Source organism: Rhamphochromis sp. 'chilingali' (assembly GCF_963969265.1).
Source record: "Rhamphochromis sp. 'chilingali' genome assembly, chromosome: 1".
Classification (NCBI taxonomy): Eukaryota; Metazoa; Chordata; class Actinopteri; order Cichliformes; family Cichlidae; genus Rhamphochromis; species Rhamphochromis sp. 'chilingali'.
The window spans coordinates 11,259,961-11,284,422 of NC_137929.1; the positions used below are offsets into that span (position 1 = coordinate 11,259,961).

General features: G+C 42.3%; 2 protein-coding genes across 6 annotated transcripts in view; both read left to right on the top strand.

The window, feature by feature from the left end:
• LOC308403590 (uncharacterized protein) overlaps nt 1-1,886 on the top strand; it is a 67,079-nt gene extending 65,193 nt beyond the window's left edge. For 3 of the 5 annotated variants that reach the window (XM_080893145.1, XM_080893147.1, XM_080893146.1), the window contains one exon: nt 6-1,876. In XM_080893145.1, coding sequence (XP_080749271.1) covers nt 6-698 — 693 coding nt within the window. In that variant the 3' untranslated portion in view covers nt 699-1,876. Of the gene's footprint in view, nt 1-5 lie in introns of all 5 variants that reach the window. The other 2 variants (XM_080893144.1, XM_080893143.1) reach the window with 2 other exon arrangements.
• LOC308403394 (NACHT, LRR and PYD domains-containing protein 12-like) overlaps nt 1-24,462 on the top strand; it is a 1,254,170-nt gene that overhangs the window by 875,002 nt on the left and 354,706 nt on the right. Inside the window, exon 9 of the mRNA XM_080892754.1 lies at nt 16,332-16,508. Within this exon, the coding sequence (XP_080748880.1) occupies nt 16,332-16,508 (177 nt within the window). The remainder of the gene's footprint in view (nt 1-16,331; nt 16,509-24,462) is intronic.

Consider the following 24,462-nt stretch of genomic DNA (forward strand, 5'->3'; position numbering starts at 1 on the left):
TTTAGAAGCAGAGCGACACAGATGGATCCAGTTCTCAACCCTGTCATCACTGTGGTGGTGGGAAAGACTTTCATTGTGACCTCTGTGGAAAAACTTTCAGTTGGCAAAAGACCCTAAAAAGACATCAACGTAGACACACTGGAGACAAACGGAAATACTGCAAAGAATGTGGGAGAAGCTTCACCACACCAAGTGATTTAAAACAACATGAACTGATTCACAGTGGGGTTAAAAAGCACCTCTGTGATCAGTGTGGGTCATCCTTCACCACTGCAGGTCAGCTTAAATCACACAAACGAGTCCACACAGGAGAGAAACCACACAAGTGCAGACACTGTGAGAGAAGCTTCTCACAGTCAGGTCATCGTAACATTCATGAACGTACACACATGGAAGGAAACTACAGCTGTGACCAGTGTGACAAGAGCTTCAGGAATCTCAGTTCATACTCTGCACACAAACGATCCCACGTTACTAATAAACTGTTTCACTGTTACCAATGTGCCCAAACATTCACCTCATTGTCTGCTCTGTGCAAACATCAGCGCGATCACTCAGGGCTGAAATCACTCCTATCACTGGATCACAGTGAATCTGAAGACACAGAAAGATCCTCTGGTTTCTGTGTCAGACTCAAAAAGCTTGAGATCAGGCTCCACAGAGTTCAGATAGAATCATTTAAACTTGTGTTGAACTGAACTGGTTGCTGGGCTGAACTTCTACATAATACAGATCTACATGGGATCTTCTTTTCTGTTTTTTACTGAGTCAGTTTTGTCCTTTTTTCTCTGTCCTGATTTTGCTCGTCTGTAAATGATTGAAACTCAGTCAAATAGTTCATTGTTCTCCAGCAAAACGTTTTGGAAACTCATGTTTAACCTTTAAAACTCTGACATGTTTTAGCACACAAGGCTTCATCGGGGAGTTCACTCATGATTGGACCATGAGAACAAAGGTTTTTAATTCTTTCAAAGAGAGTCTTGGAGATGTTTGATGTTTCTGTTTTTCTGAAACCACCTGAAAGAAAAACTATTTTTCTTGCTTTATGTAGTGTGGAAGTTTTTAATGTTTCTTGATCTGTGATGTTCTTGAATGTGTTCACGTGAAGATGGTACAAATAAACTGTCCTTTCAGCTTTAGCTCCTAATTTATTCATTATTTATGGATGTAGCACAGCAGCCGTCTCTTGATTAACACATGGAGGGCTCGGGATCTGATGGTGTCGTCTCCCTAATTTGCCCACTCAGTAAATCTCACTCATGGCCAAGAAATTGAAATAAACCTTGTTTCCCTGCTGGATAGTGATCCACTGTAACTCTGCTCCTCCTTCCTGTTTAGGATTTCTGTGGCTGAAGTAAAATTCCCTCCATCCATCACTTATCCCAGCTAACCCAAAGTGAAATAAAGTTTTGCTCGTCTTAAAAAAGCATTACAATAATGGGCATTACCAATGCAAACTGAATGATACAGAAGATGAAAGAAGAGACTTTGATCAGTTAATAAAGCTCATGATCTTGATTTATTGTGGCTGCTACACAGATACTTCTGGGTCACTTTTCTCAGTTAGGAACCTTCCTCACCAAACTGACTGTTGGACCACACCCCTGGTTTTATGAGAAATTATTTCAGCCATGATTTCTCTTCCTGTATTTCAGAGTAAAGACTGAAGTGACAAATGGAAGCATGTTTAAAAAACACAATGTGAGAGAGACGTTGAGGTCCTTAGAAGTTACCCTGGGTTTTTCTGTCACCCTGCTAGATGTTACACACCTTGTTATTGGACTGATTTCTACTGCTGGGCCCTATTTCAAGAAGCCGGTTTAGAAAACCCAGAGTGAAAAACGATACTCAGGGTTGAGTAACCCCGAACTGTCCAACTCGGAATATTCGGTTTCAGAAAGGCTGATAACAATTAGTTCAATCAACGCGGAGTTGCTTTAACCCCAAGTTAAGTGCGCGCACGAGGATACATAAAGCCCTGATTAGTGGAGTAGTGGAGCACAGATTAAGCAAGTCACCATGGAGACGGAGGGAAAGAAGGCGCGGTCAATGTATTTTACAGCGCTTGAGGCTGAAATTCTGATGGCAGCATATGCCGATAACATGCGGAATTTTGCGGAAAAAAAGTAACACAGCCACAGCTGCAAAAGAAAGGGAGCATGCATGGCAAAACATAGCCGACAGAGTCAATGCGTGAGTGTTAATTTAAACATTGATCTAGGGATTTCCACCCATTTAACACGTCATTTTATTATATTTTATTTTATTTTTTATTTTATACATTTTATTTTGTGATGTGATGTGAGAGCAGGTGCAACCCAACAGGCCCCAAACGTTCCTAGCAGCAAGTAAAAATGAAATATAAAAATATAGTCCAAACAGGTAAGGTGTAATTGTATTACGAGCCATAGTGCTTGGTCTGTTTGTCCCATGTAAATCAATTGCAGTTAGAGGCTACATTAATTTTCTTTCTGTGAGCACTTATTGCAATTATCTGAGCACATTACAAGTACATATTTGCTTAATCTGTATGCTCAAATGTACCCATTATAGCCACTAGAAAAAAAGCAGAGGCCCGAAAAACAGGTGGGGGTCCTCCACCACCACCACTCACAGAGGCTGAGTAGTTGGCTTCCACATTTGTGATAATGTTGGCATCACATATGATCTTCACAGTGCAGAGAACACAAATTAGCATCCATTACTATAATGAAATAATTAGTTAGTTTGAAATGCTACAGGGAACTATGTACCTGTACATTAATGCTGTGGAAAGACTTCCTGTTCACATAGTCTCCTTCATTTACTGAAGGAGCAATGATTGGAATGTGAGTGCCATCTATACACGCCTGGGAACCGTGAAAATAAATGTAAAATTTAAGTAGTAGTTCAAGTATCACCACATCATGTATTAAGTTTTGTTCATCCTGATACCTGCAATTTTGTGGAATCCCTCTTTGATAAATCTTGTGGGTCTATGACCGGGGAACACCACAAACGAGTACAGGAGACGTTTCAGTGCAACTGTAACATTCCTGACTGCCCGACAGACGGTAGCCTTGGAAACGTGCTCAGCGTCATCAATATTATACAGAAAGCTCCCGTTTGCAAAAAAATGCAATACAAATAATATGTACAGAACTGAGAGAATGTCCACAATGTGTCACATGAGCAATATTAGGCCTGAGGATGTTATTCAAATAAATTATAGATTGTGCTGAAAAACGGTAACGTTCACACAGAAAATCATCAGGAAATGGTAAAATGTCCAAACGCGCTCTGATCACTCTCTCCCGGCGGAGAGCTCTGCGGAGAATTTGGGCTTCAACATCTACTGGCTCTTCAAGGAAGGGGCACGCCATGTCTGACACTTCCTACAGTCAGGTTTCCGACAAAGAGGCGGAGAAAGTCAGGGTTAGTTGGAGTAAACCTGCTGGGGAGCAGGTTAGCTTCACGGAGTGTCATAGTAACTCAGTCAGAATTAATCTAAACTCGCTTTGTGAAACCGAAAACCCAGAGTTTTCGTTAACTCAGGGTATACTTACTCAGAGTTTGCACTAAACCGGCTTCTTGAAATAGGGCCCTGCAGTCTATCTGGGTCAGATATAAACCAAGTTTAGGTGGAGTTTATTTTCCTTGTGCTGACTTTTTACAGTCAGTTACAATAACTCGTACTGCTACTAGCTAGCATGACGGAGTTTCTATACAGCTGGGTGGTGCTGTGATGTTACTGATAGTGAACTTTATTTTAGTAGAGTTTCCAACCGTCCCGTAAAAAACTGAATTGTTCTGTATTCAGAGAAAATATTACGCATTTCGTGTTGAGCTGAGAAGGAACACAGTTTGTCCCGGTGTTCTGTCAAAACATCCTACCGTAGCGTAAATTTATGGTCTTGTCTATAAATCCGTGCTACCTTATCAGAATATGCTACCTTACGTGGTTAATGGCTCCGTTGTATAGGTAGCGTGTTCAGATGGCCCAATGACACTATTAAAACATGCTTCCTGCTTGGATTTATATAGGTAGCATGTTCAGATGGCCCAATCACTTCAAAACTTTGAGTTATTTCGCTAGGACGTTAATAACATGCTTCCTGCTTGGATTTATTTAGGTAACATGTTCAGATGGCCAAATCACACTATTAAAACATGCTTCCTGCACACAATCATCTAATGTTGACAAAGAATACAAACACACATGGAGGGGGAAAGACAGCTGTTTTTATTTGAAGTTGTTCTGTGTTTTCCTTACATTTTTTGCATTTATATTCTTCGTTGCTCTCTTTATATTTTTCACATTCAAAATGTGCCCATCTTTGGCAAGATTCACACTGCACCTGGAAAGGAAAAATAAAACACTCATATTCTGTTTGGTGAATACTATTAGTCAACATTTTTATCATGATTGGCAAGTAATGATACTAAGACTTATGTGTTTCTTTTCTTTTGTTTTGCTTTACCATTTCAATCATGCTGCGGTCAGCATTAGCATCTAACATGGAGCAAACAATAAGATAAGATAAGATAACCTTTATTAGTCCCACACGTGGGAAATTTGTTTTGTCACAGCAGGAAGTGGACAGTGCAAAAGTTATGAAGCAAAAATTTGAATACGATAAGAATAAATACAGTACACAGCTGTACAGAATAGAATAAAAATAATATACTATATACAGTAGAATAAAATAGAATAAAAATATACAATAAGATAAAAATAGAATACAAATGCTATATACAACTGAGTAAAAATACAACGATGCCAGAAAAGATTATTGCACTTAGTGTTATTGCACATGTGTGGATTGTGTGTTTGTTCAGGTAAAGTCTTTGTTGTGGAGGCTGACAGCAGTGGGGAGGAAAGACCTGCGAAATCTCTCCGTCCCACACCGTGGGTGCCGCAGTCTCCCACTGAAGGAGCTGCTCAGTGCTGTCACAGTCTGCTGCATGGGGTGGGAGATGTTGTCCAACAGGGATGACAGCTTAGCCACCATTCTCCTGTCACTCACCACCTCCACTGGGTCCAGAGGGCATCCTAGAACAGAGCTGGCCCTTCGGATCACCCTGTTCAGTCTCTTCCTGTCCCCAGCAGAGATGCTGCCGCCCCAGCAGACCACACCATAAAAGATAGCAGAAGCCACCACAGAGTCATAGAAGGTCTTCAGGAGTGGGCCCTCCACTCCAAACGACCTGAGTCTCCGCAGCAAGTACAGCCTGCTCTGCCCTTTCCTGTAGAGGGCGTCTGAGTTATGATTCCAGTTAAGTCTATTGTTCAGATGAACACCAAGGTACCTGTAGCTGTCCACAGCCTCAATGTCCATACCCTGGATGTTCAGTGGTTGCAGTGGAGAATGCTTGTGCCTGCGGAAGTCTACCACCAGTTCCTTGGTTTTACTGGCGTTGATCTGGAGGTAGTTCAGCTGGCACCAGTCCACAAAGTCTTGGGTCAGACCTCTGTACTCCTTGTCTTCCCCATCAGTGATGAGGCCGACTATTGCAGAGTCATCAGAGAACTTCTGCAGGAAGCACTGGGTGGAGTTGTGGGAGAAGTCTGCAGTGTAGATGGTGAAGAGGAACGGAGCCAGAACCATTCCCTGTGGGGCCCCCGTACTGCAGACGACCCTGTCCGACACACAGCCCTGAGTCCTCACATACTGTGGTCGGTCGGTGAGGTAGTCCAAAATCCAGGTAGTGAGGTGATGGTCCACTCCAGAGTTCTCCAGCTTGTCCTTCAGAACCGAGGGAAGAATGGTGTTGAAGGCACTGGAGAAATCAAAGAACATGATTCTCACAGTGCTTCCAGCGGTCTCCAGGTGAGCGAGGGAACGATGTAGGAGGTGAATAACGGCATCATCCGCTCCAATGCCAGGCTGGTAGGCAAACTGAAGTGGGTCCAGTGATGAGCTTGTTAGGCGCCGAAGCTGAGCCAGGACCAACCGCTCCAGGGTCTTCATCAGGTGGGATGTCAGAGCCACCGGCCTATAGCTGTTGAGGTCCTTGGGGCGTGAAGTCTTTGGCACTGGAACAACACAGGAGGTTTTCCAGAGCTGTGGGACTCTTCCCAACCTCAGGCTCAGGTTGAAGAGGTGCTCCATCACCCCACACAGTTGGTCCGCGCAGGACCTGACGACCCTCGAGCTGATGCCATCTGGACCCGCTGCCTTCTTGCCATTAATCCTCCTCAGTTCCCTCCTAACCTGGGTGGTTGAGAGAGACAGGCTGGAGCCTTGTGTTGAGTGTGTATTAGATGCTGCAGTTGGGGGTGGGGGGGAGTGAGCAGGGTGAATAGAAGAGGTGTGAAGTGTCTGAGGTGTCAGAGGTGGAACAGCAGCAGTGGGGGTGGGTGAGTCTGCAGCCGATGTTGCAGACTGCCTCATGGCTGAATCAAATCTGTTGAAGAAATGATTCAGTTCATTTGCCCATCTCACATCCCTCCCAGGCAGAGAGTTCTGCTGTTTGTGGCCCGAGATGGTTCTGAGGCCTCTCCAGACTTCACCAACGTTGTTTTGCTGAAGCTGTTTCTCCATCTTCTGCCTGTAGCTGTCCTTCCCATTCCTTATCAGTCCCCTCAACTCTCTCTGCACCCTTTTCAAATCAAATCAAATCAAATCACTTTTATTGTCACATCACATGTGCAGGCACACTGGCACAGCACATGCGAGTGAAATTCTTGTGTGCGAGCCCCACAAGCAACAGAGATATGCAAAACACAACAACACAAGTGAGCAAAATACAAGAATGGCTAATCTGAAACTAATAAATATATGTACAATATATAATAGTGTATGCATTCCTGGATGTGTATACTAAATATTATCCTACGTGTGTGTGTGTGTGTGTATACACATTTTTACAAATTAAATAGTAAAAAAAAAAAAAAAAAAAATAAAAAAATAAAATAAAATATAAATAAAATAAAATATATAAAAATATACAGAGTTGAATATGTGCAAAACAAGTGGCATTTATATACAGTGTGGAGTGCATAGTGTTGAAGTTCCAGTAGTGAAGCTGAGGTGTCTATGACGTGTTCAGCAGTCTGATGGCCTGATGGAAGAAGCTGTCTCTCAGTCTGCTGGTACGGGACCGGATGCTGCAGAACCTCCTTCCTGATGGAAGCAGTCTGAACAGTTTATGGCTGGGGTGACTGGAGTCCTTGATGATCCTCCCCGCTTTCCTCAGGCACCGCTTCCTGTAGATGTCTTGGAGGGAGGGAAGCTCACCTCCAATTATCTGTTCAGAGCACCGCACTACTCGCTGGAGAGCTTTGCGGTTGTAGGCGGTGCTGTTGCCATACCAGGTGGTGATGCATCCAGTGAGGATGCTCTCAATGGCACAGTGATAGAAGGTCCTATCACTCCTCCTTGTCTTTGGATTTGAAGGCCCTCCTCTTCTGCTTGAGGACAGCTTTAATTTCTGGGGTAATCCAAGGTTTGTTGTTGGAGAAACACCGTACAGTCCTGGTAGGTACGGTGTTATCCACACAGAAATTAATATAGTCAGTAATGCATGTAGTAAGGCCGTCGATGTCCTCTCCGTGGTCGTCACAGATCACCTCCCACACAGTCGACTCAAAACAGTCCTTAAGAGCCTCCTCGCTCTCCTCTGACCATCTCTGCACTGTGCGGGTGGCTGGTGGCTCCCTGCGCACTAAGGGCTCATACACAGGGACAAGGTGCAATGCAGTTATCCTCAGCGTTCCCTGAAACACATTCATAGTTAGGTTTTAATCAAACATTATTTATTGAATAATTAAAAAGTAATTGTACATGTTTCCCAAATATACTTCATGGAAAATTAGTCTCCTGAATTTTTTATTTAGGGAGATAGGCCTCCATACCTTGGAGGGCCTGAGATGTCCCCAGAGAGGTGGCGTCTGATACCCAACCTGACATATAGACACAGACATACAGGCACACACATCCATTCCCACCATCATGCTCTCATATGCACTTCACACTCAACCGACGTGGAGACAGACATAAAGCTGAAATACTGATTCAACGTTCTCCAAAAGTTGATTCTGTTCATCTGTTCGTAGCGTTTTGTGGGAGAAACGTTTCGTCTCTCATCCAGGTGACTCCTTCAGTCTCACCTGACTGCAGGTTTCAATCTTATAAACAGGACATTTACATAATGACTGAAACCAGCCCACTGAAGGAACAATGGGCTGGGAGGTCAGTTCCTTAATCTTAATTATGCAAATTCTCATGACCATTGATCAACAACCACTGATCAATGGTCATGAGTACCATTCCCAGCGAGCTGGGGAATGGCTGCAATCACAGCATTGTAAGATGGTGACAGATGTACCCTTAGGCCCCCTCCTCGTTTCAGAGATGGTCTTTCCCTTTTCACTAAATGGCCTACTTGACTCCACCCTCAAACCAGCGTTCCTCCAGGATGTTACATCCTCATCATTGAAAAAGTGTCCACTGGCCTGTAGGTGTAAATAGACTGCAGAGTCCTGGCCTGACGAGGTGGCTCTTCTGTGTTGTAGCCAGAGGTTGTTTGGTTTCCCCGATGTATAAATCCTGGCAATCCTCCTGCACTTAACAACGTACACTATGTTACTCTGTTTGTGTCGGGGGACCCGATCCTTGGGGTAGACCAGTTTTTGGTGCAGCGTGTTTTTGGGTTTAAAAGCCACAGAGACCCGGTGTTTAGAAAAAATGCATCTCAACTGCTCCGATACTCCTGACACGTACGGGATCACTACAGGTTTTCTCTTAGGCAGCGGTTGTCCTTCTCACCTGGATCGGCTGGAGCTTTCTTTAGGCGCCTTTCCAGCTTTGACAAAAGTCCAGCTGGGACACACTTATGCTACGTCCAGATGAACAGAATCCACTTTTGGAGATTTACTTTCCTGGATGATTGAGAATGCATCAAGACGTTCCTCCTAAAGTGTTATTCAGTGTTGTGACAGTCAGCTGCTTCAGCTGCTGCTGGGATGGGCTGTGGCAAAGAGAACAGAGAAAATCAAAATCAGAGTTTTTCTCTGAATTAAAAGCAAGGAAACAACAATATATTCTACATGGTGAAACTGATGGTTTATGGTGTTTGGGTCTGTTTTTCTGTATTCATGCAGATAAAGTGTAAACTCAGATGAATTATACCATCAAATGTTAAAGGAAAATATCAGGATGAGTGTCTGTGAGCTGAGAAGGACGTGAAGCGAGCAGTTTATCCCAGAGCTGAAGCTGCTCTGTGTGCAGAGATGAGCTCAGATTCCTGCTGTGATTGATCAATAGTCACAGAAATGTAGACTTGTAGTTATTACTGCAGTATGGTCACAGCAGATACTGATAAACATGTATTATGAGGATGGATGATCATGTTTCTCACTCTCTCCTTTAAATCTCAGTTTTTTTCTTCTTCACAGTTTATCTGTTAATTTATTAATGAATAACACTGAAAGAGTTTCTGTTATATTTCCCCTTGAACATCAGCTTATTAGGGCGGCATTAGGAAATAGCCCCCCTCCAAAGAATGAATAAATGAATGATGATAATAATAAAATGATTAAAAAGCAGAGCTCAGAGTGGTAGAATGGTCAAACACGGATCCACGGGTGGTTCAACTGCATTTGGTGACGTGACTAAAGCAAATCTTTCAAATAATCCCACCATCAACGGGATGTTGTCTCCTTTACTACGGTTACTTTACTTGGTCACCGTGTGAGTTTCTTTGAAATGAACCAAATTCTTTTATTTGTTGATTGTTGCATATTTAACCTCTACAGTCAGGAAAGGAGGAGATGAGGCCTCAACAATGTTGGGTTGTAGCTGTGGTTCAGGTTAGAGTGAGTGTCCATGGAATAAATGTAAGTCAGTGAACTGGAAACATGACTGTGTTCAAACTTTGTTTTCCTTTTTATAATGAGTCTAATCAAAGGTGGACAGAAGTATCTCCACTGTGACTTTTCTGTGTCACCATCAGAGCTTCTGCACAGTGTGGAGAAAGATCCAGAAGCAGAGCTGGACTGCAGACAGTCAGTCAGAGCAGCTGTGTACAAAGTAAGACTGAACATCTGTCTGCTGATGGACTCATTTCTGAAAACTGGACTTCTTGTGTTGTTCAGACACTGAAGAGTTTTCTTTCTCTTTAGTCTCATTGTTTTTCTTTCTTTCAGCAGATGTTGGTCTGCAGGAGGTTTTAGATGAACATAAGATCAGCCTGAGGAGGAGATGTGAACGTGTGACTGAAGGAAGTGAGGAAACAGGAAGTAGAACCCTCCTCAACAGGATCTACACTGACCTCTACATCACAGAGGGACAGAGTGAAGAGGTTCATACCCAACATGAGGTGAGGCAGCTGGAGACAGCTTCCAAGATGGACGCCCTCCATGACGCTCCAATCAGGTGCCAGGACATCTTTAAAGCCTTACCTGACCAACAGAGACCCATCAGAGTGGTTCTGACCAACGGCGTGGCTGGTGTTGGAAAAACCTTCTCAGTGCAGAAGTTCACTCTGGACTGGGCAGAGGGCTTGGAGAACCAACATGTCAGTGTGGTGGTTCTGCTTTCATTCAGGGAGCTGAACCTGATCAGAGATGAGCAGTACAGTCTTCTGGAGCTGCTCCATGTTTTCCATCCAACATTACAGAAGGTCACAGCAGAGAAGCTGGCTGTCTCTCAGCTTTTGTTCATCTTTGACGGCCTGGATGAAAGCAGACTTTCATTGGATTTCACCAACAGGAAGCTGCTGTCTGATGTCACACAGAAGTCATCAGTCAGCCAGCTGCTGACCAACCTCATCCAGGGAAATCTGCTTCTCTCGGCTCTTGTCTGGATAACTTCCCGACCCGCAGCAGCCAATCAGATCCCTCCTACATGTGTTGACAGGCTAACAGAAGTACGAGGCTTCACTGACGCCCAGAAGGAGGATTACTTCAGGAGGAGATTCAGTGATGAAGAGCTGTCCAGCAGAATCATCTCCCACATGAAGACATCCAGGAGCCTCCACATCATGTGTAGTATCCCAGTCTTCTGCTGGATCACTGCTACAGTTCTGGAGCACATGTTGACTACAGAGCAGAGAGGAGAGCTGCCCAAGACCCTGACTGACATGTACTCACACTTCCTGCTGCTTCAGACAAACAGGAAGAAGAACAAGTACCATGAGGGACACAAGACGAGTCCACAGGAGCTGACGGAGGCTGACAGGGAAGTTCTTCTGAAGCTGGGGAGGCTGGCGTTTGAACATCTGGAGAAACGAAACATCATGTTCTACCAAGAAGACCTGGAGCAGTGTGGTCTGGATGTGACAGAGGCCTCGATGTACTCAGGAGTTTGTACAGAGATCTTCAAAAGAGAGTGTGTGATCTTCCAGAAACCAGTCTACTGCTTTGTTCATCTGAGCATTCAGGAGTTTCTGGCTGCTGTCTACATGTTCCACTGTCACACCAGCAGGAAGACAGAGGTGCTGAAGATGTTTCTAAAATCAGAATCTTTAATCAAGATGATTTTCAGTCTTTTTGATAACAAAGATCTCCAATCACTTGATGTATTTCTGAGGAGAGTCATGGAGAAATCCCTCCAGAGTAAAAATGGCCACCTGGACCTGTTTGTTCGCTTCCTTCATGGCCTCTGTCTGGAGTCCAACCAGAGACTCTTAGTAGGTCTGCTGGGTCAGACAGAGATCAGTCCAGGAACCATCCAGAGAGTCATCAACAACCTGAAGGAGATGAACAGTGATAAAATCTCTCCTGACAGAAGCATCAACATCTTCCACTGTCTGATGGAGATGAACGACCTCTCATTATTTCAGGAGATCCAAGAGTTCCTGAAGTCAGAGAACAGATCAGAGAAGGAACTCTCTGAGATCCAGTGCTCAGCTCTGGCCTTCATGCTGCAGATGTCAGAGGAGGTTCTGGATGAGTTGGACCTGCTGAAGTACAAAACATCAGAGCGGGGACGACAGAGACTGATTCCAGCTGTGAGGAACTGCAGAAAGGCTGGGTGAGTCCAGATGTGATCACTAACATCATTGATCAGTGTAGGTTAGTAGTTTAATGTTGAAAATAAAATCAGATTGTAAGCACAAAGTGTTTGTGTCCGTACGCTGCAACCTTCCACACCATTCCTTTATTGTACAGACTCAGCAGCAGCTCCATGGATCCCAAATCCAAGAGTGGAGAACAGATTTGAAGTGTGTCACATCCATGCAGTCACAGCTGTTTCCACCATGTTTCCACTGATATTAATCCTGTTCAATGACACGTTTCATATCAGTGAATATGTTCTTTAGGACGTCCACTGACATGTTTAAGTGTCCTGCTGGAAATCACTCAAATCATCCATGAAATCCATGAAAAATCCTTTTAGTGTTTCTAACTTCACCCTCTGTCCTCACTCTCTCTCCATCCTCCTCACTGCTTCTTTCACTGATAATCACACAAACATCGTATTCAGCTACAAAATAACACAATAATATCATCTGATGATCATTATTATAAGAGCAGGATCCATATTTGATATCAGAGTAACACACTGCTTGGTTATGTGCAGTCATCATCAGTGACTGTGGGTCAAACAGAAGCTCTCTGATTGGTTGCTGACCTTGGTCACCTGTCCACTCTCACCTGTTTGTGTTTGCTCTCTCTTTGCTGTCTCCATCATCTCTCTCCTTTCTCTCCCTCTCTGTCTTTGTACGTCACTTAGGTCCAATGGAAACAGTGACATTTACAAACCAATCAAAGACAAACTGATCCATGTCAGGTTATAACAATATTCAAAGTGAATACAGGCTGCTGCTGGACACAGACAGGTAACATCATTGTGACTTGCTGTCACCTGGATCTGGACTCATAAACACTGAAGCCCTGAACAGGAATACAAATCATTTTCTGCCAACTAGCGACACAGCAGCAGATAATGGCTCAGAAAGCTAAAATGAGCCAATCATTTCTGTGTTTAGTTCCCCTGAAATCAGATCTGATATCAGCAGCTCTGAGTTCATTCATCATTATTGTCCAGTGATGAGATTTCTGCTCTGTTTGGTAACAGTCAGCAGGTTTTTCCTGCGTGTGGACGTCAACAGTCGTACCTGACAGCAGGTAGCAAACAGAGATCATCTTTCCAGCTGGAACTCTTCACTGAGCTGAACTCATTCAAAATGTTCTGGAGTCAAAACAGGAAACAGCCCAAATGTGTGTCTTCACTCTGACTCTGGATCAGATCTCAGTGACAGACTGTGGACATTATGGAAGCCTAAATGTGACACCATCTTCCCCATTCATCTGCAGATTAAAGCCAAACAAAGATTCTCATTAAAAGTCTGCAGGTCTGAGAGAGACTCAATCGTTGTGTCATGTCAAACACGGTAAGAGGAGCTGAAGCACAGATGTGAAGAGCAGATTCATCAGATTATGACCTCACTCTGTTTTGTCTTCATATACATTCAGTCTGTGTTTATAATGCAGATTTTCTGCTTTAATAATAACACATTTTATTTTTTCTATCATCACAGACTGACTCAGTGTGGACTCTCAGAGTCTCACAGTGAAGTTGTGGCCTCAGCTCTGAAGTCCAACCCCTCCCATCTGACAGAGCTGGACATTAGTAACATCAAGCTGCAGGATTCAGGTGTGAAGCTTCTGTGTGCTGGACTGGAGAGTCCAAACTGTCGACTGGAGACTCTGAGGTGAGTTCACTGACTGCGGCTGTTGTTGTTTTTCTATATTTCAGGTCTTTGATTGATGTTTGAAACTTTCTTTAGTTCCTACATGTTCAGGATGTGTCTGAAGACAAATGTGAAGAAGTTTGAGTGCTTTCAGAAATGTTGTCTTTCCAAACGACTGAACAACAGTTTTTCCTTTTGGCTCCAAACAGAAGTGACAGACTTGAGCAGGGTTCATTTAAAGGCTGACAGAAGTGGAGTGGTGACGGGGAGATGTTTGACAGGACAGTGTTTCAGCCTCCACAGGTTCATGTTGTGCTCCATCAGTCAGTGAAGATGAAGTCAGTGCTGATGAGGCTGTAGAGTGTGTGAGGGATGTGAATGAGGATGATGAAGATCTGATGATAGCAGATAAAAACAGGCTGCAGAGACTTTGAGCCATACAGGGCACACAGTGTGTGTACAGAACAGCTGAAATCATTATGGAGGCCTCACTGGAATATGGAAGCATCACAGTACAGCTTCAGTGAAGCTTTAAAGTCTCTGATATGAGATGAGAAATGAAGCAGCCAGAGCTTTTTCATGAGTGGAAATCCACTGTGACTGTGAGCTGCTGCTACAGCCTCCAGATTAGCCAGCAGCTCATCCTGCTCAACATTTTCTCACCAACTTTAATGGAAGTGTGATGTTTTCAGCTGGAGTGATGGTCAGGGTGGCCTCCCTCTCCTCTTCTTCTCCTCTTCCTCTTTCATTTGTAAAGCCACTTCTGCTGCTTTCATTCATTTGGAAGTCCTGTAGCTGAGTTTGGGAGAGACTAACAGCCTCGGCAGCAGAGGGGAGAAAGGCTGTAACACCACCACTTTACTCTGTTCTACCTGTCACATCATTTTATCAGGAAACAAATATGCTCATGTTTTTACTATGTTTGTCTTGAAGATGTAAGAAGATCACATGGTGCTTTTTATTATTGTGTTGGTTTGTTTCCTGTCTCTTGGATGGAGCCCAGCTGTGCGTGGCCCCTGGGCCTGTGGTCAGAGTGTGTGCTGGATAATCCGGCCCAGGATGAGGCCAAACTGACATGGGATGAAATGTCTGTCACATAATTGAGCTTAGTGTAGTTTCATTTCTGCACAATTTAAAAACAACCAAAACTTTGTTCTGTCTTTTCTATGTTATACTGTAGACTTTCTTTGATACTGTGTCCAAAAGGAGCAGCTTTTACTTTGAAGGGGAGCCGTCTCTGTTTCCTCTTCAGGTTGGATGATGGAAGCAAATGAGTGTGTGATGTTCTTTCAGTGTTGCACTTTGTAGACGCTCCCTGAGCACTGGTCTCACAGCCAGCTGCACATAGAGACCAGTGTTGTTAGTCCAGGTCAGAAGATGACTTGTTGGAATGAAAATGCGCTTGTAGTTTGTCTGCTTTAACCCTTTAAAGCCGGTCGGAGCGGGCACGCTCTGTTTTGAGTAACTCTTTTTAAATCCCGGTAACACTGCAACCACGTAAGCTAGCGCAATAATTTTTTTGCATATGAAACTGGAGGAGTTGTACTCACATCTTATGCCATCAGCTTGTCCTCAGTCACAGTTTCCTTCCACATAAAGCTTTGCAAAAACTGCATAAAAATCACTTGCAGCAACAAAAACATAATATTCCAGAAACACGCTTTGCCGATCCGATCAGCTATTTGTAACATTTCCTACGTCCATCAGCGCGAACTATCATATGTCCTCCATGTCCTGCCCAAAAGCGGGAGTGATGTCATTTTGTGGAAATGTAGTTTTTTACCATCAGGGCCTTATGAGCTTATACTGGTGTTTTTAAAAGTTATCTTTGACTTCATGACTTTCTGTGTCGTTTCTGGGATGCTTAGGACTCATATTGCACTGCTGGAAATAGTTTATTTTAATGCAAATGCTGTTTTTTTTGCAAATTTACATTATAATATTTATTTTCATTTTTCCTGCAGTATATGAAAATTGGTGTATTTCAAAAATAAAACTATTAAGACACTTAAAATAAATTTCCTGTGGTGGGAAACAATTTTGTGCAACTTTTTTGTATTTACAGTTTTGAGGGATAAGCCTCTTAAATTTCTCTAACTAGAAATATATGTTAAAAAAAAGTAAAACGATTTTAAATTATTTTGTAGTTTATTGCACTTTTTTGCAATGGATGTAATTACTAATATGTAATTGTATGTAATATGTAAATGTAATTGCACTTAATTCAGACATATTATTAAAATTTGGGATATAATGGTTGTATTGATGTATATCAACTTGAAATGCTCCCAAAAATGGCACCACAGCATGTAAACATATAATATAACCTCTAGCGGACTTGGTTCTATGGTAGGTCTTAAAGGGTTAATAATGTGACTGGAAAAAGGTGTTGGACTTCAAATATGTCCATTTCTTTCACACTTCACCTTTAAAAGTGAAGCCTTGTGGTTCCTGGAAGGAAAAACACGACTTTTTCAAGTCTTTGTCCTGTTTTTATGATAAATGTACGACTTTAATGTGAAACATTCAGAGTTTTTTCTCTTGTTGTGTTTGTTTGAAGCTGCTTCCTGTTGGCTTCAGCTGTTTGGAGTTTCCATTTTCTAAACTTCTACATTCTGAACCTTCTTCAGCTCTGAACAGATGATGAAACACTGAATGATTTCAAGCTCACACTTTGTCTAATAAACTTACATCTTTCATTTTTTATACAGATTGAGTGTCTGTGGTTTGTCAGAGATCAGCTGTGATTATCTGGCAGCAGCACTGAAGTCCAACCCCTGCCATCTGAGACTGCTGGAGCTGAGCCCTAACTACAAGCTGCAGGATTCAGGAGTGAAGCATCTGTGTGGTTTCCTGGAGAGTCCAGGATGTGGACTTGAAACTCTGAGGTCAGTCAGCATGTTTTAGTTGTGCTGAGATGAATACATAGCTGGACTGGCCATCGGGCATACCGGGCATTTGCCCGGTGGGCCGATGGTGATTTTTTGTTTTTTTGGGCCGATGGGGGTTTTTTTTTTTCATGTTTTTTCCGTAACGGTATAAACACTGCACATGTTTGTTTTTTTGTTTATTTATAAGGAACCCCATTAGCTTCCACAACAGTGGTTGCTAGTCTTCCTGGGGCCCAAACCATCAAATACCACCAAATAAAATGTTACACAATGAGTTGGATGCAAATTGTCCACATAATTTGGCTCTTAGATCCACAATAAGGTTTTACAATTCTGAAAATGTAAACATGTGAATATTAAAAATTATATAAAAAAGCAAAAAAACCAAACCAAAACACTCAAACAAAATACACAATTTCCATTACAAGTGACATTACCCTCTACAATTTTTACAAATACATTAAAAACGGCCTAAATAGGCTTTTAGGTGATTTTTAAAATTATGAATAGAAGCCAATTCTCTAATTGCATAAGGCAACTTATTCCACTGAAAAGATGCTTTAAATATAACAGAGTTTTTCAAAAAGTTACTTTTAACTCAAGGAGTTACTAAATTGTGGTTAGTTGAGAATCGTGTAGCATGATTATGTATTTCATCTGGATACTGCAACTGAGCATAAAAAAAGTGTGGTGTGTTTACCAGTATTGCTTTCTTTAAAAATACAAGTAAGCCATAGTATAATTTAGCTTGTACAGAAAGCCAAGAAAGTTTATCGTGCATTTTATCAATACTTGTATAGTATGAACACCTTAACACTAATCTGGCCGCCCTATTTTGGACTAACTGAAGTCTGTTCAGATCTGTCTTATTAGCTGCAGAACAAATGATTGAGCAGTACTCTAGATGAGATAATACTAGTGCATTAATGACATCTTTCATAATTGAAGAAGTGATGTAAAAAGAGCATTTCCTAGCTATAGCTATGCCCTGTCCCATTTTCTTAATAACAGAGTTGATGTGCTGAGACCATGAAAGGTGGTGGTTTATGGTAACACCAAGTAATTTAATCTGGGTGACCTGTTCTAATGCCGATCCAGCTATGGAAAGATTTAGTTGTGGGCTGTTGACTAAGCGTACTCTACTTCCTATTAACATGGATTTGGATTTAGTCACGTTTATAATCATGTTGTTTTTACTTATCCAATCAAACACGTTCAGCAAATCTAGTTGTAACACGCTTGTCAATTCAGAGTGGCTACTGGCTGAATAAAACATGGTGGAATCATCAGCATACATTACAAGATGAGATTTATCCAGGACATACGGCAAATCATTTGTAAAGACTGAGTAGAGAAGTGGACCGAAGCAGCTGCCTTGGGGTAGACCACAGTTCATTTCACAGCCCTCCGAGAAATAAACATTATAATAAACCTTTTGCCTTCTTCCAGACAGATAACTTTCCATCCAGCACAAAGCAGCTGGTGAAAATCCATAACATTTTAGTTTATCTATCAAAAGATCATGATTTATCAAATCAAATGCAGCACTAAAATCCAAAAATACCACCCCGGCCAAATTCCCATTATCCAGATATTTGTACCAGTTATCTGTCATGTGAATAAGAGCTGAACTGGTGGAATAACCAGGTTTGTAGGCATGTTGAAACTGAGTGAGTAACTGATTTTCTATTAGGTAACGTTGAATTTGTTCATAGACAATCCTCTCCATAATTTTACTTAGAACGGGGAGCAGACTAATAGATCTGCTATTGACACCATTAAAAACGTCATTCTTGTTTTTAGGGATGGGAATTATTTTCGATTCTTTCCACTGCAATGGAAATAAGCTGCATGCCAAAGATCTATTACATATGGGACATATAGGAAGGGACACAAACTTGGCTGCAAGTTTGAGCAGTTTACTGTCTATGTTATCAGAGCCGGAGGATGTATCGTCAGAAGTGATATCAATAAGCGCTCTACTATCTCCACATTCACTGCCTCAAACTTAAATTGGCATAGCTTATTATTCATGATAACATCCTGTATAAGACGACGTGATAAGGTGGGATCGCCTTTGCTCATATTAGATTTTAAATTTGTTATTTTATTGCTGTAATAATTCGCAAAATAATTGGCTATGTCCTTAGCTTTACTTATAAACCTACCACCCGTGTAGATGTGAGACATCACCATAGCAAGATCTCTACCCATTATATTATTTAAAACTTTCCACACCTTTTTGCTGTCCTTATTGGCCTCCTTGAGCTTAAGTTGATAATATTCTTTCTTCTTGCGCCTATTCAATTTAGTTACTTGATTTCTTAACTCGCGATATCTTGCCCACTCTTGTGGACTGATAGACTTATGTGCTTTTGCTTTTGCTATATTCCTTTCTGACATTGCAACCTTAAGTTCATTATCTAACCAAGGTGCGTAGTTCTTTTTAACAGTAAATCTTTTTAAGGGGGCATGTTTGTCAGCCAGGTAGCAAAAGTTTTCAATAAACATAGATAATGCCATATCAGGGTCACTCTCGAGGCAGATGTCAGTCCAGTGAATTTCTTTTACGTCATTAATATACTTATCTGCATTGAAATTTTTGTATGATCTATGAAAAATAATCTTTTGTGCAGTTTTCAGTGGTTTCATTTTCTTGGTCAAACCTACAAGATTATGGTCACTATAACCAACTGGAATAGAAACAACATTAGAGCAATGCTCAGGAACATTTGTATATATATGATCAATGCATAATGATGACCTATGACCTCCTGCGTTGACCGTGACCCGGGTGGGAATGGTGATCATCTGAGACAGGCAACAAGCCAACGCTGATGAACTTATCTTTTTCCTTAAAGAACAAGAAGGAGCTGACCAATTGATATTAAAGTCTCCTAATAAGAACATGTCTTTGTTTTCCTCAGTTACTCTTTCCAGCATTTCACAGATTCGTTTTACATACAACATATTACTACTTGGGGGTCTATAGCAGCAACCTGCTAATACAGGCCTGCCATAGAGCGGGTGTAACTGAACCCACACAATTTCCAGGTCGTTAAACATTAAGTCTGTACGTAGTTTGCTTGCCATCCATCCATCCATCCATCCATCCATTTTCATCCGCTTTGTCCGAGGCCGGGTCGCGGGGGCAGCAGCCTAAGCAAAGAGGCCCAGACCTCCCTCTCCCCAGCCACCTCCTCCAGCTTATCCGGGGGAATACCAAGGCGTTCCCAGGCCAGCCGAGAGATATAATCTCTCCAGCGTGTCCTGGGTCTGCCCTGGGGCCTCCTCCCGGTGGGACATGCCTGGAACACCTCACCCAGGAGGCGCCCAGGGGGCATCCTTGTCAGATGCCCGAACCACCTCAGCTGGCTCCTTTCGATGTGGAGCAGCAGCTGCTCTACTCTGAGCCCCTCCCGGATGGCCGAACTTCTCACCCTATCTCTAAGGGAGAGGCCAGCCACCCTTCGGAGGAAGCTCATTTCTGCCGCTTGTATCCGCGATCTCGTTCTTTCGGTCACTACCCACAGCTCGTGGCCATAGGTGAGGGTAGGGACGTAGATCGACCGGTAAATTGAGAGCTTCGCTTTTACACTCAGCTCCCTCTTCACCACGACGGACCGGTGCAGCGTCCGCATTACAGCAGCTGCAGCCCCAATCCGTCTGTCGATCTCCGGCTCCCTTCTCCCATCACTCGCGAACAAGACCCCGAGATACTTGAACTCCTCCACTTGGGGCAGGAACTCATCCCCGACCCGGAGTGGGCACTCCACCCTTTTCCGGCTGAGAACCATGGCCTCAGATTTGGAGGTGCTGATCCTCATTCCCGCTGCTTCACACTCGGCTGCGAACCGTTCCAGTGCGAGCTGGAGGCCCTCACCCAGCTCGCACTGGCAAGTTTGCTTGCCATATTATCATTAATGTATAGGGCTACGCCCCCTCCAAATCTGTTCCTGTCCTTCCTATACAACTTATAACCGTTTATTTCAAATTCATTATTCTCAAAGGCAGCATCTAAATGTGTCTCGGAAATAGCCAGCAAACTTATCTAACTAAGGGAGTTTTTCCTTCCCACTGTCGCCAAAGTGCTTGCTCATAGGGGGTCATATGATTGTTGGGTTTTTCTCTGTATCTATGAAGCGCCTTGAGGCGACTTTTGTTGTGATTTGGCGCTATATGAATAAAATTGAATTGAATTGAATTGAACTTATCGTATTTATTGACAACAGTGACTGAATTTCCTGAGTCTTATATTTAAGGCTACAAATATTAACATGAGCCACTGAAAAATCTTTAACGGAGAATCCGGGAATAAGTATAGGATCCGACATTTGCAGACCGATCGATCTCAACAGCAACACTGCACATGTGTCAAGGTCAAGGCCCGCGGGCCACATCCGGCCCGGCGTACATTTATATCCGGCCCGCGAGATCGTTTTATATAGATGTACTATTATTGTTATGCATGGCCCTGCGATATGAGGCGCTAATAATATACAAACTACAGATCCCATAATGCAGCGCTGCAGCCTCCTTGTTGAACGCTAAACTTCTGTTATTGCGAAGCTAACCGCTCACAATGGTGGAGAGAAAAGTTGATTCTGAAAGCAGAGCCTTTCAGCGCCAGTGGGTGACTGAATATATGTTTACAGACATTGCTGGTAAACCCGTGTGACTTAAAGAAGACACACGGGAAGAAGAAGAATCTGACATTTCAGCAGACTTTTTTCATCAGAGCAAAATCACAAATTGAAGCTGTTGTGAATGAAAATTTTATTGTAGCAGAGGAGCGAAATGAGCCCGGTACCACTCTGAAGAGCTGCATGATGAAGCTGTGCGACGTCTTGTGTCCAGACAAAATGCAGATTTTGGAAAATGTGAGCCTGAGCAGAAATACGATTGCTGATTGGGTTTGTGAGATGGCCACTGATTTAAGAACACAGTTGTGTGAAAGAAGCAAAAACTTTATTGCATACTCTCTTGCTGTGGATGAAAGTACAGACAAACTGAATTGCACAGGGGGCCAAACAGAAACACATGAAGCAGATTTTCCTGTTCTGGCCTTTTTTATAGCAGATAACCTTCAAAATATTCTGCAGTCCATCAAAAACTGAAGCAAACCATGAATCAACATGTGAACATGAGCTGATGCTGCTGAAGGGAAGCAAAGTTACAGAGGTTTGATTACAGACACAGCTGAGAGTTTGTAGTCTGTCATCATTTTAAAAGGTTTAAATTTCTTCAGTATTGAACAGCAGAAATGAGGCTTTGTTTTGGGACGCCGACAGCAGTGAACACAACAGAAGACTGGTGCGTAATAAGCAGTGAATGCAGGAAACAGATTTTTGAAGGTAAACTGTTCTTGAAGTACACTGAGAGAGAGAGAGAGCTGTGCAGGAAGTAAACGTCAAAGTCAGAGAGAATTCATGATGATGTTCATCAAACGTAAAGCATAGTTTGGATCTTCTTCTGCTGCTGGTTCAGTCAGTTTTGGTTGGAGACAGATGAAACCTGCAGCTTCAGGATCTGTGAGCTGTCCACTTTCAGCCCCGACGGCGTGTCCGTGTACGTGCCGTCGAGTGAACGATCCACGCTCTGTGTTTCCATCTTTGTGTGTTTAGCTGCTCTCATTTACTGTTTTATCTGTTTGCTTGTTGTTGAAATACTTTTGGGAGCTTTAACCTGAGATTCTGGCAAAATACATTTATATTAAAAATCGATTCAGGATTGAATGAATCAACATCGCTTTATTCAAATTAAAACCATTTAAATAGGAAAATCCATTTTTTTACAGCTGCCTCTAATGCTGGGTAATGTCAGCTGGTCCATGTGCAGCTGGCTGTGAGGCTCAGGGAGCGTCTACAAAGTGCAACACTGAAAGAACATCATCCATAAATATTGAGTAATAACTGGACTCTCATAGAGCGAGACTCAAATGCCTTTAAACATCAGCTTATCCTGCTGATCCAAATCCAACACCTAGTTTGTAAAAACATGTTTGTCAATCATTTTGTTTGGTTTCTGAGGAAAATGATTCAATAACTTGCTGCTAATACACAACATTTCATCATATTTCCTCATAACCGTTTTTTGTCTGACCATTTGAATCCCATTTGAATTTGCAACAAAGTAGAGTTGGGCGAGAGAACGATAACGATATGTATTGCGAAATAACTTTTTCTCGATACAAAAGTTAAACTATTGCGATAGACCTCATCTCTCTTGTCCACTTAAACAAAAAAAAAGAACAGCCAATCCAAAATAAGTAGCACAGAGCCGAGCCAATCACAGCCGCAGCGTCACTTCACGTGACTTGTTACGTACAGCACAAGTGCTAAGCCGTACATGTGTATTTGTTTGGGAAGCAGCCAGCTGCCGTGCCGCCCGGGTAATGGAAGAAATGAGTGTGCCGAGAGCGTGACCGAAGGTTACCGAAGAGAAAACAGATGATGGTTCCAATGCCGGAGAGATTGTCATACGGAAGAGCCATAGAAGTTCTGTAGTGTGAAGGTATTTCGGCTATTTCAAGTCTGACAAAAAACAGAGTACTGTAAATTTGTTTCGAAAGCAAGTCTGGAAATACAATAAACCGTTGCATGCTCAATCTCCAACTGGAAGCGCTAATTCGTCATTCGGCTTTTGTCAGACTAAAGTCACTGTTAAAACTATTTGAAAAGCTCAGCTATACAACAAGGAGAGATTGAGAATTTCCTTTTAGTTCTCAGTTTATATGATATTGACAAAAGTTAGTCAATTTTGTCTGTTCTTCTGTAAAACAAACTAAGATTTATTTTTAGAATTAATATTTTGTTTCTAAGTGGAATTGACAATTTAGTCTGTTTTGTTTGTTCTATCTTGAAACTTAAACGCTTTAGTGGCTGCCTTTTGTGTAGTTTGCAATATTTGCCTTTATTTATCTGAAAAAGTCTCATGTTCCTTAAGTACATCTACCCCGTTGAACTTATTTTGGGAAATAAATATTTAAATAAAAACAAGCTGCTGATTATTTCACATTTTACTTGTGAGCAACGGCACATTTAAATCTTACAAATATAATTATTTGGCTTATATCGTGATATATATCGTTGTCGCCTGCAATGAAATAAAAAAAACATATCGCGATACGAAAAAATCTTATATCGCCCAGCTCTGCAATAAAGGATCCACAGAGTTTGGTGACAATAATGACAGTAGATGTTTGTGTGAAAGTGCTGGAAGCAAATGAGTGTGTGATGTTCTTTCAGTGTTGCACTTTGTAGACGCTCCCTGAGCACTGCTCTCACAGCCAGCTGCACATAGAGACCAGTGTTGTTAGTCCAGGTCAGAAGATGACTTGTTGGAATGAAAATGAGCTTGTAGTTTGTCTGCTTTAATAATGTGACTGGAAAAAGGTGTTGGACTTCAAATATGTCCATTTCTTTCACACTTCACCTTTAAAAGTGAAGCCTTGTGGTTCCTGGAAGGAAAAACACGACTTTTTCAAGTCTTTGTCCTGTTTTTATGATAAATGTACGACTTTAATGTGAAACATTCAGAGTTTTTTCTCTTGTTGTGTTTGTTTGAAGCTGCTTCCTGTTGGCTTCAGCTGTTTGGAGTTTCCATTTTCTAAACTTCTACATTCTGAACCTTCTTCAGCTCTGAACAGATGATGAAACACTGAATGATTTCAAGCTCACACTTTGTCTAATAAACTTACATCTTTCATTCTTTATACAGATTGGAGCGCTGTGGTTTGTCAAAGATCAGCTGTGATTATCTAGCAGCAGCACTGAAGTCCAACCCCTCCCATCTGAGACAGCTGGACCTGAGTGACAACTACAAGCTGCAGGATTCAGGAGTGAAGCATCTGTGTGGTTTCCTGGAGAGTCCAGGATGTGGACTTGAAACTCTGGGGTCAGTCAGCATGTTTTTTTTTTTGTTTTTGTTTTTTTCTAAATGACATCAGAAA